Source organism: Peromyscus eremicus, chromosome 19 (assembly GCF_949786415.1).
Source record: "Peromyscus eremicus chromosome 19, PerEre_H2_v1, whole genome shotgun sequence".
NCBI lineage: Eukaryota > Metazoa > Chordata > Mammalia > Rodentia > Cricetidae > Peromyscus > Peromyscus eremicus.
In genome coordinates, this window is record NC_081435.1 from 11,358,655 (window position 1) to 11,375,722 (window position 17,068).

Below are 17,068 nucleotides of genomic sequence, written 5' to 3' on the forward strand. Positions count from 1 at the left end.
CTTTGGGCCTGGAACTAGGCTTGTGTCTTTGTGCTTTTTAGAGATTAGGTACACAGATTTGACCACAAAGCTTCCATGGAAATTGAAAGTCGCATTTTTGGGCCAGAGCAGTTAAGAGCACTGGTTACTCTTCTGAAGGACCCAGGACTGGTTCCCAGCACCCACATGCTGGCTCATAACTATCTATAACTCTAGTCCAAGGGAATCCAATACCTTCTCTGGCTTCTAATGAGTATCTAGGACTCATGTGATGCACAGATATACATGCAGGCAGAACACCCATATCCGTAAAGTAAATAAATGGAGCAGAGAGAGAGAGAGAGAGAGAGAGAGAGAGAGAGAGAGAGAGAGAGGTTGCATTTTGCATTTTATCTTAAACAAACTTCAGTAGTGAATTCTTTTATTTTTAACTTTTTTTTTGTTTATCAAGAATTTCATATGTGAGTATACTGTGTTTACACAATTTCTACCACCCCCAACTCCTGCTTCTCCTGTGTTCCCACCAGCACTTCCTCTGGAATCCACAACCTCTTCTTCTGTAATTATTGTGACCACACACACACACACACACACACACACACACACACACACACACACGTACACATACTTTTTTTTTTTTTTTTTTTTTTACAACGAAAGAAAGAATTCCACCAGGGGTATCATAGATCGTTAAAAAGCTGCCCTTGCTTTCTACTCTGTAATCAAGACTGGGCAGTCCACTATTCTTTAGTTCAGTGTATGGGAGGTCCAGGTCTCAACAACCATCCAGTCAGATGATCTCCAGGTCCATGAATTTTGTGAGTGGCATTATATCCCAGAACCCTCCACTCCTACAAATTTCCTTCGATGATCTCATTCTAATTACGATCTTTGATTTCAGAAGTACTTGAAGGTTAACTAAATATGGCATCTGTAATACCAGCACTGGGGGGGTCTGAGGCAGGAAGAGCTCCATGAGTTTGAAGCCAATGGACTACATAGGGAGTTCCAGGTGAGCCTGGGCTCTTGTCTTAAAAACAACTGAAACAAAACAAAGTAAGTACTTGAAGGTTGTAGCCACTGTGGTGGTTTAAATGAGAATGACCTTCACAGGCTCATATATTTGAATGCTTGGTCCTTAGTTGATGGAACTATTTGAAAAGGACTTAAGGTCTTGTTGGAGGAGGTATGTCACTGGGGATGGGCTTTGAGTTTTCAAAAGCCCATGACATTTCTAATTAACTCTCTGCTTCCTGTCTGGGGACAGAATGTAAGCTCTCAGTTACCACTCCTGTGCCGTATCTGCCTGCCACCATGTTTCCTACCATGCTCTGAAACTGTAAGCAAGGCCCTAACTAAATGCTCTCTTTTATAAGTTGTCTTGGTCATGGTGTTACGGCACAGCACTAGAACAGCAATAAAGATAGCCACTGAATCTGTTTTCCTGTTACTTAGTCCTTTAGAGTTTGTGATTCTCACAGACAGTCTGGTGCAGCAGCCCTGAAAACGTGTGCTCAGATGTCTTACATATTTGGCTAACAGCCCCAGCCACTTGCTCTGGATCCATAATCACATTTATGCCAAAGCCATACTCCCTGTGAATTGTCCTAGCCAATAACTGAGTGTGTGATGGGCAATAAAACAAACTCGTCTAATTAGATAGAGAAACTTTCCGAACAGTGACTTAACTCAAGGAATTCCCACTGGCCTGCCTTTAATCTTGGAGTTTTGCTGTAGGCTCAGTCTTTTCATAGCCAATACTCTTTCCCTCTCCTTCAGAGCATCAGGCCAGAATGATATTCTCAAGGTTATCCTGCCTCCATCGGCACACTCCCTTTTGACTATACAGATACTCCCTGCCCAGCACATTTCTTTTATATCTAACCTCATCTTGGTGTTTGATTCTCAGAGATTCTAAACTAACACCCATTGGTGCTAAATATCTACTGTCAGCGGCTTCAAAGATTTTGAACAAATTTTAATTTGAGACAACAGGAAAAACTCCCTCTAACATTCTGGTATATATCCTGTAGGTTCACATTTTGAATTATTTGATACAATGCTAGATAGTTAAAACCAAAACAACAACATCATCACCACCACTACCATCATCATCATTGTTTGTATGTGTGTGTAGGCTTGAATCAATACAATATTTAAAAACAAATCGTTTTGGTTTCGATTCCTGGGGGAATTCCCCAGCTTTGCAGTTTACCCTACTTGAATAAATAGAAGCAGTACAACACTACAAAAGGATTTATTTGAGACAGGGAGGCCCGCTTTACGATTCACAGATTTATTTATTTTTTCTTTGCTAACAATGGTCTTGAAAGCATCTCTTCCTCTTTCCACATGTGAAAAAACACAAAACTATTTGATTAGACCCAGAGCAGAGCCCTGTCATCCCCATTTTGCCACTGATGACACTAAGGCTGGGGAAAAAGACTTTCTCTGGCCCAAGTCAACCCCAGCTAGGACACAACAGAATCAAAACTGGATAGAAATATTAGTGACTGTACCGTCTTTGTTCTTTTCCTCTGTTTAGAACCATATCCGGTAATCTTTACAGCATTTCCAATAATTAATTTTATGGATCTATACACTTGGAATTAAAAAATAACACTTTGTCTAAACCCATATTTAACTGTGCCTAGATATTTTCTATTAGTGATTGGAATCACCTTATTGGACAATCTTAGTTTATTTTTCATTGGCTGCTTTACTGAGCCTCATCAAATGTATTTGCTTTGCAGAGCTACAGTGGATTAATCCTGAATAAGTAATTTGGAAATGTTTTTATTCATTTCTATGGAAACCATCTATTTGGATTTTCAAATATCAAGATCATGGAGATTTGTTGCAGTCCAATAGCAATCTTAGTTACAGCAGTGTCGGCTTACATATTAAGGGCACAGTTTTGCTTGGGTGGCCCTTCAGAAATCCGTAATTGGTGTGGAACACTGACACTCAGAATGAGCGAGGCCGCTGCAGATTAACAGGGTCTTGGTGAAACGGGCCCCTTGGAGCTTATTAGTTCTATCTGCTTCCGTATTAACCTCTCATCGCCCACTTAGTCCATTTGATCTGCCTCTGCTGGCGCTGAAAGGGTCGACCTTGAATATGAGGGTCCGACAGTCCAAGTAATATGTTTTCTGGCCTTTTCCCCTTGAACAAGCCTCTTTTTAATGTTTTAAAAAAGAAACCACACTTTTCTACAGTCAAGGCCTTATCTTTTCGTTCTCGGAGTGTTTATCTGTGTCTCCAATAGCAGTTCACTCTGACTGACTTCAGGAGCTCTTTGGGCTGTGCTCGCTCTTCTCCTCAAGGATGCTGAGAGAGCTGTCTGTGTGTGGAGGGTGGACACTGGGTGTTATGCAATGGATACTTCCTGGGTGCTTTGACCATGTGGGTTTTTTTTAAAGCACCATGAAAAATGGCCTAAAGGGCTAAGAACATGATAGACATTCTGATATATATATATATATATATATATATATATATATATATATATATATATATATATATATATATATATATATATATACACATATACACACTGACATCCTGCATCTGTTTTTCTTTCTCTTTTGCTTATTTAATTTAAAGATATTTATTTTGTTTTACTCATATGCATGTGTGTGTGCCTCTGTGTGGCTATTTGGATGGAAGTCAGAAGAACGTGTTGGATTCTTTGGAGCTAGACTAACCGGTGGTTGTAAACCACATGACATGCGTCCTGTGCAAGAGCAGTATGTGCTTTTAACCCCTGAGCTATTTGTCAAGCCTCATAATCAAATAATTTTTGTCTAAAATAGTTTCTTAAAGCATTGGTTGACTAGTGCTGTATAAAATGTAAAACAGCATTTAGCAATGCTGAAATATTAGGTTATAGTCTTATGAGGGTCATAATGTGTTTTAAAAGTCAACCCAGAGGCTGTGGAAGAAGGACCGAGTCACACTCATTTTGAAGAACTCTTCATCTTGACTTCATGTAATGGCTGATGGCATCACTACATCAGTTGTCCTTGACATGTCACTGTCTGTCTCCTGTGAGCATCAGATAAAGATTTTTGCTTCAAAAATTTAATCCATTTGTCTTTAATGAAATGAGTATTGTGTCTATGTGTACACCTCCATCTTGCCACTTGCTTCCTATTTAAGGTATTTCATGTTTTCTTTTCTCTTCTTCCTTTTTTCTTGAGTAATTAGCTAATTACATTTTCCTATTTTCATTATTTATTAAATTTTCATGTTATTATTTTATTAATGATTAACCTGGAGATCACAATGTATATCTTTGACATTACAATGATTAATTTAGCCACTTTAATAGTTCTGGAAACTTGGCACGTCATTGGTTTAGTATATCTAGAAAGCTAACCACCCTTTAGTGTTCTTTCTGGCCTTTCGGATGACTCATGTATTTCAGTTGTTGATGCGTTTTAAGTGCCACAAAACCCCATAGTTATCTGCCCCAAACTCCTTTTTGGTGGCACGTGCAGCATTTCTTCCTCTGTCCCTCATTCCCGTTGTCATGGTCCTTGTGTGATCATTTCGATTTGTCTGAAATTCTCCCTTTGCTATTTCTTTGAGTGCAGACCAGTGGTTAATGAAGCTCCTTAGGTTTCATTTCTCTGTCCTTTGTTTGTTTTTAGCTGGAGGAATAAATTTTCGCCAGATACAGAATTCTGGTATGACCTCTTTTCTTCAGCACTTTCACAATATTATTCTGAAATATCTGGCTTTCATTATTTCTTTCAAGCACCAAGTTGAAAGCCACATTGTTTCTCCTTTGGCAATACTGTGATTTTTTTCTTTTTCTATTTTAAGTCTATTTTAAGTTTATTTCTTCTGTTTTGGGAATTTAACTACTTTTAACACATTGACACTCAGGACAGTGCTATGTGGCTTTGTCTTTGTCCTGCTTTCGACTCCTCAAATCTGTCTTGATATCCTTTGCTAGCTTTGGCTAACTCTTGTCGTTCTAAGAATACCTCTTTCCTATTATTTCTTGGCCTTTTGACTTGGGCCGAGTGTGATATACTACGTCTCTATTTCCTCTCTTCTCTGTCAGAGTAGAAGGATATATTTTGACCCAATTTGTTAAGTCTCTTTCACTTTAATCCATTTACCTCTTGGTTCTCACTGCACATCAATTTCCATCTTTTCTGAGTCTCTCTTCCAGCTTCCTGGTTCAGGCTTCTCTGCTGGATCTAATTTGTTGTTAATGTTGTTGATTGTTGATCTTGGTTGTCAATTTGACGTGATATAGATTGACGTTGGAGACATACCTCTTTCTGGGCATGCCTGTGAGGCTGTTTCTAGATCAGATTGCTTCAAGTGGGAATACTCACCCTGAATGTGCATGGCGCCGTTCAATGGGCTGAGGTCCAGACTGAAGGAGACAGAGAAAGCAAGCTAAGCACCAACATTGACTGTTCTCTGCTTCCTGACTATGAATGTCACATGACCAGATGCCTCAAGCTCCTTCATGACTCCCCTACTCTCAAACTGGAAGCTTGCTTTTGCCCACTACTTCATCACAGCAACAAGGAAAGTGACTTGTTCGGTCTCTTACACCGACAATTTAAGATGTTACAGTTTTAGTTGTAGACTTCTAATCCTACTAAAAACTAGCTCCCAATGCTCCAGCACAGTTCTACATTCTTTTATTTTGCTCACTTTCTCTGTATTTTATTAATGTATTTATCATATTTATCTATTTATTTGAAAGTCCATATCAGAAGTGGGTCTCTATTTCCCATTTTATTCTGTTGGCTCTAAATCATGACTTCAGTTTGCTAAACTTTAATACATTTTGGCTTGATGTAATGCTTTGGAGTTTCATGATTTGACTCTCTATCCTGCAGGCCGAGTAAAGAAGCAAGCATCTTAGTTCGTGTTCATTCAAGTCTGGTGGGTCTGTTCAGCCCGTGTTTAGATGGAACCTTTGCTGAGGGCAAGTCCTTAGGGTTTTGGCTGAGTTTGGTCCTCATCTCCTCAGCCCTCAAATTTACAAGCACTTCAGATTGTTTCCTTCAGAAACGTTTACCAGGGCTTTAAGATATTCATGTCTTTGTTTGCTTGGTTGGTTTTGGTGGTACTTCAGCTTAGACTCAGAACATCATAGTTCACAAGCATGTGCTTGACCAGTGAGCACTCTCTCTAACTGCAGATTTACCTGTCTTGAGGCAGTGAGTGGCTGTGCTCACCCAAAGTGCTTACACACTGTGACACTGTAGTTTTCTTTCTTCTGCTTTCTAGAAGTTTTTGGTTTAGGTCTCCATCTTCTTGAAGAGCTCTGTAGCTCCAAAATCCAGGTTTCTTTTGAGAAGATTATGTTATTAAGATTAAGGTGATGTGCTCAAGGCTCTCTATGATTTAATTTTATCACTCTGTTTCTGTGACAGCCACTAGGCTTCTGCTTTCCCTCGCCATATCATCAGTCTTTGACCTGAAACAAGGTTGATCAACTTGGGAACAGAACTGGAAAATCACCTCAGAGATTAAAAGATTAGCTCATATTGGAACGTTGTTCTTATGAAGAATTTTAATGAACATAATTCTAATTTTAATAAAGCTAATTCTAATTATTTTCATAACTCTCTAGTAAGGCCTAATAGTACTGTTGGTCTGCTGTGGGGCACATGATTTCTCTTAGCCTTCATGCTTTCTTCATTAGTTAGGTCACCATTCAGTACCCTAATCTGGAGTTGACTGCAGCAATTAATACATCTTTGACCTTGTGCTTTTGCATATGAAATGCCTTGGTTATTGTTATTTAATGTATTTTCAAGGACTATCTTACAAACATTAATAGAAAGAAAAAGCTCAATGTTTTCCTACCTATTTTCTGAACTGATGTTACATGGACCCCTTCCCCTCTTTCTTGTCAGTCCTCTCTGTCTGGAACACCCACAACACCTATTTATATGTTTTTATACACACAGACCATGTATATAGTTACTCGTGCATATTCTTCATAGTACACATCAAAGAGCTTTGTGTACAGTGGGCAAAAGGAATAAAAAAATGCTGTCAGCCTAATATTGGGGATACCAAGAGACTAAGGTCAGACTCATCCTCACTGCTTGCAAAGAGAACATCTTGAACGATATTTTCTGAGATGGGACCAGAACCACACTGGTGATACTCCTTTTGTGTTGTTTCACAGTAGGGTTAAAATTATCTTTCTCAGGACCATCAAATAGTAGAAAAACATTAAATGTGACAAAGGCAATTAGGTTGGAGATACCTACATACCTTTGTATCAAAAACTATTATAGGAATTGTTGTGGTAGTCACAATTGAGAAAAATCCATGTACAGCCTACATTTTCAAAATGGTAGGTATAACATTTTTGAGTCAGATATGTTTCTACTATAACAGGGATTTTCACTCTTCAGCTACTCTCCTATATTTTGTGATACTGTGCACAAGAACCTGTGAGAAAATATATTTCAGGCATTGCCTCTTCTGCATCATGAAGCTTAGTTGAAACAAGGCATATATAATACATTATATATTATATAATCTACAGTAAAAACATATGTAGATATATGTTACCATCAACATAAGGAAGAATCTTTTAGAAGCTATGTGAATAGTACAGGTAGTAAACATTCTAATAATTTGAGAAGATGACCATCCTAGGGGTGGTCTAGCCTGAAGTCTGGATTCTATCTTGTCTTTGGACCTCATGTAACTCATTTATCTCCCAAGAGACTTTGACTTTAATGTCTTCTTTCTTTCCTGTGTGTTAGACTAATGTAGCCATTCATCCTGAAAGAGACATGGATTAATTTAATAAGGCATCTCATTTCAGATGGCTTTAATAGTCTGAGTTGCTTTTAAGGAAAACTTGTAAGACAAGTAAAGAGTTTCCTGTGCACTGTATGGATGCCATCTGGCTTCAAGGAGGGTCTCGGTCTAGATCCATTCACAGGGAAAGCATAGCTTTACCACAGCAATTCTGGGAAGGCCCATAAGCAGGGGAGGGGTTGTCCTATGTCTCACCAGAAGTGTTAAATGAGGAAAAGCATCACAGATGAACTGAATGAGCCATGTCATTGGAGAGATAGAACGTGTGCCTGTTCCTAAGTCACATTACTAGTAACTGGTAGGAATCACAAAGAACATGCCGGAGTGCTGTTTGGGAACTAACTGTGACATGACCGTATCCTTCATTGTTTGCTGGTGTTCATTCACTCAGTATGATAGGGAACTGTTAAAATCACCATACATACCGCCTCACCACATGGAGTCATGTGGCAAAATGTTGAAAACTTAGGCTATAAAAGTGTATGTTCATAGCTAGGAGGACTGTTGCTTGCTTCTCTCCCTCAGAAGTTTTCATGGTGCCGTGGAAGCCAGCCCTCAGAGAGGAGGCTTTCAGGACAGGTCCAGCTTGTGGCCTTTGGGTCCTGTGTCAGAGAAGCACGGTGTCTTCAGCAATAGGACTCACCTACCACCTCTGGGTGGAACAGCAATAACATGCAGTATTTGGGGAGTCTCTTGGACAACCCTGACCAACAACTCAAAACAACGCTCATAGCTGGTGTCAGGGCCTATGAGCGACCCCAATGACCAGTGTGGCATGTTAACACTAAGGTGCAACAGCAGCAAGTATAATTCCTAACTACATATGAATATTTACTCTTTTTGTGTTGTTTTGTTTTTGTTTTACGACACAGGGTTTCTCTGTGTAGTTTTTCGTGTCTGTCCTGGATCTCACTCTGTAGACCAGGCTGGCCTCAAACTCACAAGAGATCCACCTGGCTCTGCCTCCCAAGTACTGGGATTAAAGGTGTGCGCCACCGCTGCCCGGTTGAAATATTTATTCTTATACACACAGATAAGTGCAGTTTTCACACCTTGTCAAAGAAACTTCTCTGTGCAACAGACAGGGGCCATTTCAGAAAACCACAACACATCAAAATGCAGATAACGAGAGACTGTGGTGCTCAGTCCCAATGGATAGACTTACCACAGCCCTTGCACCTAAGGCTCAGGGATCCTTGCAGGAGGAGGGCGGGTGTGGCAGAAAGATCGTTAAGAGCCAGTGGAACAGGCAATTTTCTGTGACCGTGTGTCTCCTAGAAATGTTAGCAAATTTCCACCTATGAATTCTGATCAATATGGCTGCCTAAGCAAAATCTGAACAAGGGGCAACGGACATGCTAACGTGGGCGAGGAACACTCATGGTACTCAACTCCACGAAAAGAATTATAAACAACCAGGGAATGTTGAGAGTGGGAGAAATTGTCTCCTTCAGTGCAGATCTGCCCAACTGGTTACTCAATACCAACTGTTCAGCCCTGAGATCATCTACATATAAGTAACATTGTATGAACTGAGCAGGTTGTATTTATGTATTTAGGAATATATATTTATGCACATGTATAAATGATGTGTGTAACAGCAATTAAAGTAAAAGAGAGCATGATTTTGAGAGAGAACAAAAGAGTTGCTTGGGAGGAGTTTGAGGGAGGAGAGGAAAGGGGGAAACGTAATTTTTACAAATTTTAAAAATAAAATTCTTGTGAAAGTTTGTTTTTAGTTGTTACAGATTTCATAAATAAATAAATGAAAAAGACCAGGGAGAGCCCAGACTCCAAACGATAAGAGCTAATTTGGATGGTGCATTATAATTAATTTTCTTTTTTCCACTTGTTCTTGCCCACACTTCCATATTAAAGCAATATTAATAATTACTAAAATTTCACTTTCATTTAACAAATATCTTGCAGCTCATATACATATTATGCTTTATTACTAACTTCAAACAACTCCAAATCTAGTAAGAGGGCAGACATATTGGACCTGGCAAGGAGCATAGGATAGAGAAAGTCAGAGGGCCTTTTGGTTAAAAGAAAGTGGGATGAAAAATATTCACAGAAGTGCTGTGACCACAAAGGCTTAGTGAAAACAGGAGAGTTTGAACTGGATCTTGAAGGACAGGCTTTTCATAGATCATATTGGGCATGAAATGATGTTCTTTGTGGAGAAAATTCACAAGTAAGGGAAAAGACAGAGGAACATAGCAGTATTTGTGGAATGTCCAAAATCCACATTGTTTTAAAGAAAACATGAGAGAGGCTGAGGAACAGACAGAAAGGCATCTTGTTGCTAGGCTAAAAGGTGTGCTAGGTTGCTGCACTGAATAGCTGGGGGATGCATTTTACAAGGTTCTTTACATCTGTTCCTTGGAACAGTGTGTTTTCAGGAACACATTATCACTTATATACAAATGATATAACGTAGACTGAGAAAATATAACCTTCCAAGGTCACAAAGCCAGTGTCCTCTCTGCCCTGCTATCCTTCCCAGCTTTTCATTCACACCACAATAGGCCTTGACGTGTGTATCATACTTTATTCTACTGCACATACTATTTATGTGGGGGGGGGGAGTTCAAAACAGCCCCCAGCTAAATTCCGTGATAATCAAGTGACTGGTAGATATTTCTGTAGGCAGCTGGTTGTGGTGGTTAGAAAACAACCTTAAAGTCTTGGTATTAATCCATGCTCTGCTCTTCACCAGGTGTTCAACCTTATCAAGATATGTGGTCAGAAGTGTCCTTGCTTTCAATATGTCGGATGATAGAAGAAGGCTTTTGCCTGATGTCGCCTCTTTGCTTCTTGACCTGTAGATCTGCAAGCCACTGTATTGCTGTGATAAACTATCCAACAAAATCATCTCGAGGAAGGGAAGGTTTGTATTGGTTCACGGTTTGAGTGGATTGTCCATCCATTGCAATGGGAAGGCACTGAGGAGCAATGAAGGAAAGTCGCGCATACTGTGCCCATAGTCAGCAAACAGAGGCACACCAATGCTGCCGTTCATCTGACTTTCTTCTTCATTTTTATTCAGTCTTGGACCCAGTCAATGGGATGGTGTCACTCACATGCCAGGTAGGCCTTCTTTCCTCACTTAAACCTCTCTGGAAACACACTCACTGACATGCCCGGGAGTGTGTCTCCTAGGTGACTCTAAATCCAGTCAATTTGACAATAAACCACCACATCCACTGATTCTGTTCACTGTATACCAATATGCCCTGTTACGGCAACACCAGATGGACTGAATATTCATGAAGAAACCTCAACCAGTAATCAGTACCTCTTTGTTGTGCTGTTCAGATCTTCGCTCTATAGCTCTGGCTACACAGAGCACGCTCTTAAGTTGAGTATTTTCTCACACTCACCTTTATCCTCTTCTCATTTTAACTTCCACCAAGGTTTCAAGCTTTCCTGGCTGCTGTTGGTACTCTGTGATTTTCTTATTTGTGCATGCCCGTCTGTGTGCTTAGTTTTTAAATACCGATGGCCCTGGCTTTTGAGATAGTGTAAAGGCAAGATGTGTTCAGAAAACAAACAAACAAACTATACCTCAAGTTTTGACTTTTGGTCTTTTTTTTCAGATTAGTGATACGTGGTATAATTTTTTAAACGATGCTGGGCACTGGTAGTGAGCCACGGCTCTCATTGCCGTTAAGGTGATTTTCTACAGTGGATTGCATTGCGAGGGTGTTCAGTAAGGTAAATGAGACACACTTTCACGTTACAGTATTTTCAACCTTCAGTCCTTGCCAGGACATGACCACACCATCAGCTGAGAAACACCTATATTTTGATATAAAGAATCAAGTTTAATTGGAAGTGTGACATTCCTAACAATGCCCTCTGGGGTATCAGTAGTAAATACTTAATACCATGTTGACAAGGTCCAGACAGCTGGGGAAAGATCAGCTTGCAGAGAACAAATCTAGACTTTAAGGTGACAGGCAGCTTACTTAGTGAGAAATGCAATCCCCGTGCCTATTCCGCTGGCTTTCCTCAGTTAGGAGGCATATGCTTGGAAAGAATGTATTTTTTTTCTCCAAAATATTTCTCCTTTTTAACCTCAGAATTGACCAAGCATTAGATAACTACATGTCAGAATTAAACGATGTAGCCTACATGTGGACTTGAACTCGGAGGTTCCTTGAGATTAGGAAAAAGACAAGCATGTCCTCAACTGCCCATGAAAGTTGGTCTCGTTATGTTAGAAGAAGCCCTGCTTTTCTGCTTGGCTTACGAGGTGCCCGTGGAGGCTGCATTTGAGAGGGATTTTTGTTTTAAGTATGCAGGAGAGGAGATGCATTGGAAGGAAAAAGAAATCCATGGCTCTTGCTCTCAGGAGATACTGTGGAAGGTTGTCAGTCCTTTGTGAATGTCATCATGTGAACAATGTTCTGGGCAGTGTCAGAGTCAGTTCTCCCCAGCTTGCAGGCTTCAGATACCAGGTCCCGACTTTGCCCAGTTCTTTGCCAGGAGGGTGGCGGTACTGGTTGGGTTTGTCAACTTGACACAAACCTAGACATTTTAGGGAAGAAGGTATCTTAATTGAGAAAATGCCTCCATAAGATTGGCCCGTAGGCAAGTCTGTAGGGCATTTTCTTGACTAATGATTGATGCGGGAGGGCCAAGTCTACTACAGGTAGTACTGCCCCTGGTCAGGTGGTTATGGGGTATGTAAGGAAGCAAAGGGGACAAGCCATGAGAAACAAGTGAGTAAATAGCATTCCTCCATGGCCTCTGCCTCAGTTCCCTTCCCCAGGTTCCTACTTTAATTTCCTGCCCTGACTTCCCTGGGGAACAGACTGCAATGTGGAAGAGTATGCCCGATAAACTCTATTCTACCTAAGCTGGTTTGGGTCAGTGTTTCATCATAGCAATAGAAAGCACACTCGGACCATGGTCTAGTTGCCCCTCTTAGCTGTGGGTCTGCTTTCCCCCTGTCTCACCCATAGACCCTCTAATTTCCATGCACAACTTCTTTGTCAGACTTGCTTTAAATGAAAATCAGCTTAACTACTTTGCATTTATATAAATGATTTAATTAAATATGGACTCCTGTTATTCTTTAGGAAGCATGCAGCTGTTTCAATACACATCTACACGCACTATTGGTTACTAAGGTATTTATAAGAATTCCCATATACATTCAGTTATTCAATCTTGGATAAGTTCCGTCTTCTTGCAATGTACTTGTGATAGAAAACTTAGATTCACTCATGTAATTTTCAACTCACAATCATTTTCTAGAAGCATTTGATAATTTTTTATGTTGTCTATACCATATGCTTTTACATACTACGAGAAAGTGAAATAGACCTGCAAAGCATATCTGTAGAATAAAAATATTTAGGCATTTATATATTAAAAACCTTCAAACAATCCAATTTATACATGTGCTTTATAAGGAGGTGTATGAGAGACAGATAAATTCGTACATAAAGTTTTTATTTAAATTTTCCCCCTTCCAAGCAAGCTTCATTTACATCCTAGTACTGTACAAAATTTACATTCTCTGTGACTTTATTCCCTTCTCACTTTCTAGAAGTTTGTATCTCTCTGAAATACAGAAAGCTTTAGAGTTCTCATAAGTGCTTTTATTTAATTTGGCTAGTGATAAAAAATAAAGCGAAGAACAAATCTAAGGAAAGCTGAAACGCTTGTATAAACAACGACTTTTGGAAGAAACGGCGATGGCTGAGAATATGGTTTCTGAAACAGCACGTGCTCTTCAGGATGCCAGGGAGAGTTTCCCCCATTCTTATTGTCTTTCTTTAATATATTCGTATGTTTTCAAGGAAAAAAAAAGAAAGCTGATTGCACTGGTTATGTATATATATTCATATATATATATATATTTTTACAACGGATCCTTTGGATCTGAACATACAAATAAATATAAAAACAACAAAGATTGCACTTTTCTGTAGAAACGTTGTTTGATTCTGGTGTGCCCAGCCCTCTTGAGGTGCTCATGAAAGCTTACCGTGAAGGCATTTGTTCTCATCTGTGGCTTCCTTTACTTGGTATTTTGAATATCACATTTGTTGAAGGGTTCGACACTTCTTTGTGATTAAAAAAAATATTTAGGCGCTTATAAGTGCCAGTTGTTGATCAAACTCAGATGAGCTTGAAAGTCAAATTCATGTTCCTGTTAGTTTTGCTTTTCTTATTGGCCACAAAGAGACCACGTCATGCTCTCCTGATCTTTTTGAGTTCCTAAAGACAAGTATCAATTCTCACGCAACCGCATCCAGGCATCTCTGGTGATGAGCGCAGGAATAAGGAGAATTGAGTGTCTAAAGCCAGCTAAAGGTGAGGAAGTGTACTGTCAGGTGCTATGAATTTGCAAATTTTTTATTAATTATTTTAAAATATTTATTTATTTTTGTTTTACATGTACAAGTGTTTTGTTTATAAGTATGTAAGTGCACTGCATGCGTACCTGGTGTGATGGATGCCCTGGAACTAGAGTTATGGATGGTTGTAAACCACCATGTGGGTGCTGAGAACCAAACCCAGGTCCTGTGCCTGAGAAGCAAATGCTCTTAACCATTGAGCAATCTCTTCAGCTGTAAGTCATGTGTTTGAAGAACCAGAAAGATAATTGAGGTTGTACTCAAGAGAAGGTTTTCCTTGTGTGTCTGAATTCCTGAAAGTGATTTGTCAGCTTTTATTTTGGATTGAATTTGGGACAAATTGTTATCCAACAGAATTTCTGAAATATTCTAGGATGGAGTTTGTTGGTCTTGTCTTTCGAGGCAAATTGTCCTTGTTCACTACATAAAATGCTATAAGAAATGAGGAAGCAGAAGCTTCTGGGAGCTGAAGAGCAACAGAGTGTACTTTGTTTTAATTTTCAAGGAGAATCAAAGACATGAAATTAAGACTCTGGCAGAGAACAATTGCTAAAGAGACCAACAACTTACTTTTCCCTGATCTCCTGCGAACTGTAAGGAATACAAACTATGACTGTGTAGAAACAAAGATTCCCGTCTTCCATCTTCTGTGGTTTTTGGTTGCTGTGTTACCTATGGAGTTGGTGAAGAAGCCAAGCGTGACAGATACAGAATCAAGTGGCAATTTCTGGAATGCAGGGTAAACATTCTGGTGGGTCGGATTTTGAATCATTCATGTACAAAATATCCTCCAAATGTCAACGTCTATCACATGCAGTTAGGACACAATGCACAATACGGATCTTAGGTCTCTGGGGCCAGTCTTCTGGGGTTTTATCGTTCTCTCTTTGAAAGTTCAGCTCTTCGCGACTTTGTGTAAAGGTGGAACAAGTTAACCAGTCTGATATGGAAGAGTCTGCCACCACCGCAAGCTGAGTGTGATCTGAGTTGCAGACAACAGTCTCTGCTCAAGAGCAGGCCTCTTTCTTTTGTAGTTACTTGTGAGTCAGGAAGCAAAGGTGGCTTGTGGCCGTGTACCACTGGAATGCATGGTTCATGCAGGACGGCAGCCTCACTTGTCACTGCATCCTTGATGTGGCACTGTGCCATGGTTTCCTGCTGTTATTTGTTGTAGGGAACACAGGCTGGTAAGATGACTGTCGCACAGGCTGGGCCTGCCAGGGGTTCAGCCACATCGCCTTCGAGTTCAGTCCAGGTTCCCTTTTCTGGACAATAGCAGATCGTAGATGACTTGTAGGCACCCTGGAACGGCAGAGCAGGGAGTACTTAGGGGAAGATAACTCAGAGCAGCAACGGCCATGTGTCACTCTTCACAGCTTCACTGGGAAGACCGACTCTCTGCTCAGCCTAAAACATTTCAACTGTGCTCAATGGGTTTTCAATTGCTGTGTTCCAAGGAAATATTTGAAGCTGACATTTCAAAATCTTGTAGGTGTGTGTGTGTGTGTGTGTGTGTGTGTGTGTATGTGTGTGGTGTGTGTGTGTGTGTGTGTGTGTGGTGTGTGTGTGTGTGTGTGTGTGTGTGTGGTGTGTGTGTGTGTGTGTGTGTGGTGTGTGTGTGTGTGTGTGTGTACATGTGTGTGTTCAGGAGCATGTGTATGTGTACAAGTGAGCATGCTTGCATGCACATGTTTGTAGAGGACAGAGACAAACTCTAGTGTTGCTTAGCTCAAGTGTCCACTTTTTCTTTTTAAGACAGGATCTCTCCTAGGCTTGGAACTTGCCAAGTAGGCTAGTGTCTGCTTCATCCACCTCCATAATGCTTAAACTAAAGTCACAAGCCATCACATCTAGAGCTTCTATTTTTATGCGACTCCTGGAGATTAAACTGAGGTCCTCATGCAGGCAAAATGAGACTTTGCTAACCAAGCCCCCTCCCTAGTCCTTGTGGGATATTTTTGATAGCCAGTGATCAAACTCAAATACCTAAAACATCTTCAATGTTCAATGATCACTTTCCAATAACTGGCTCCCAAATGGGAGTTTTCCAGTAGGTTTAAATTAAAGAAAAAAAAAAGACACACATTATTATTTAAATGGTTGAAGTCAAGTGGATGTTAGATTGTTGCTTCATGTCTTTGTTTTTATTTTTATGTTTTACTGTGGAGAATGGGACTCAAAACAGCGAGGCATTTTCAAGTAGACTGAAAACATCTCCACATATTGACTTATTTATTTTCAAGAGGCCACACAGCAAATGAACAATGGCTTTAATTGTGGTGCCTTTGTCAACTTTAACGCTAATGCTTGAGTAAAAATTTCCTTCCCAAATTAAATCATAGGAAACAAATTAAAACCCCAACAAAACTCATGCTGTTTTCTGAATGTATATTATTGACGTCTGCCTGAATGCATCTCTGCTCTTGTAGTGAACAATTTGCTCCAGACAACAGGCACATGTGTGAAAACCCAGGTTTATAAGTCAACTTGTATTTGCCTTTATAATATTAACTTTCAAAAACTTTGTATCATAAACTTGTTGGATGCAAAATAAATAAAATGAATGTTATTAAAAGTACAAATTGATCTTATAAAACTAGCATAGATAAATAAGGCAATATCAAAATAGTCATCACTGTGAGAGTAATGTAATTGACTCCTAGGCCTGAGGTCTCTCCCGATTTGATGTAATCTAAACACATAGTCTCCTTTCTAAGACACCGTTTTTCTTTTCTTTTCTTTCTTTCTTCTTTTTTTAAACAAAAGATAGCATAAACAAAATAAAAAATATGAATAAATAATAAAAAGCTTGACCCTAATCCACTCCTGACTAACCTAATCAACTTCAGACTTCTAGTCTGAAGAACTATTTTAAACGACAACACAAGAAG

General features: G+C 39.8%; 1 protein-coding gene across 1 annotated transcript in view; it reads right to left on the reverse strand.

The window, feature by feature from the left end:
• Positions 1 to 14,634: 14,634 nt before the first annotated feature.
• Klhl14 (kelch like family member 14) overlaps positions 14,635 to 17,068 on the reverse strand; it is a 104,084-nt gene continuing 101,650 nt past the window's right edge. The window contains exon 8 of the mRNA XM_059246188.1: positions 14,635 to 15,479. Within this exon, the coding sequence (XP_059102171.1) occupies positions 15,339 to 15,479 (141 nt within the window). The 3' untranslated portion in view covers positions 14,635 to 15,338. The remainder of the gene's footprint in view (positions 15,480 to 17,068) is intronic.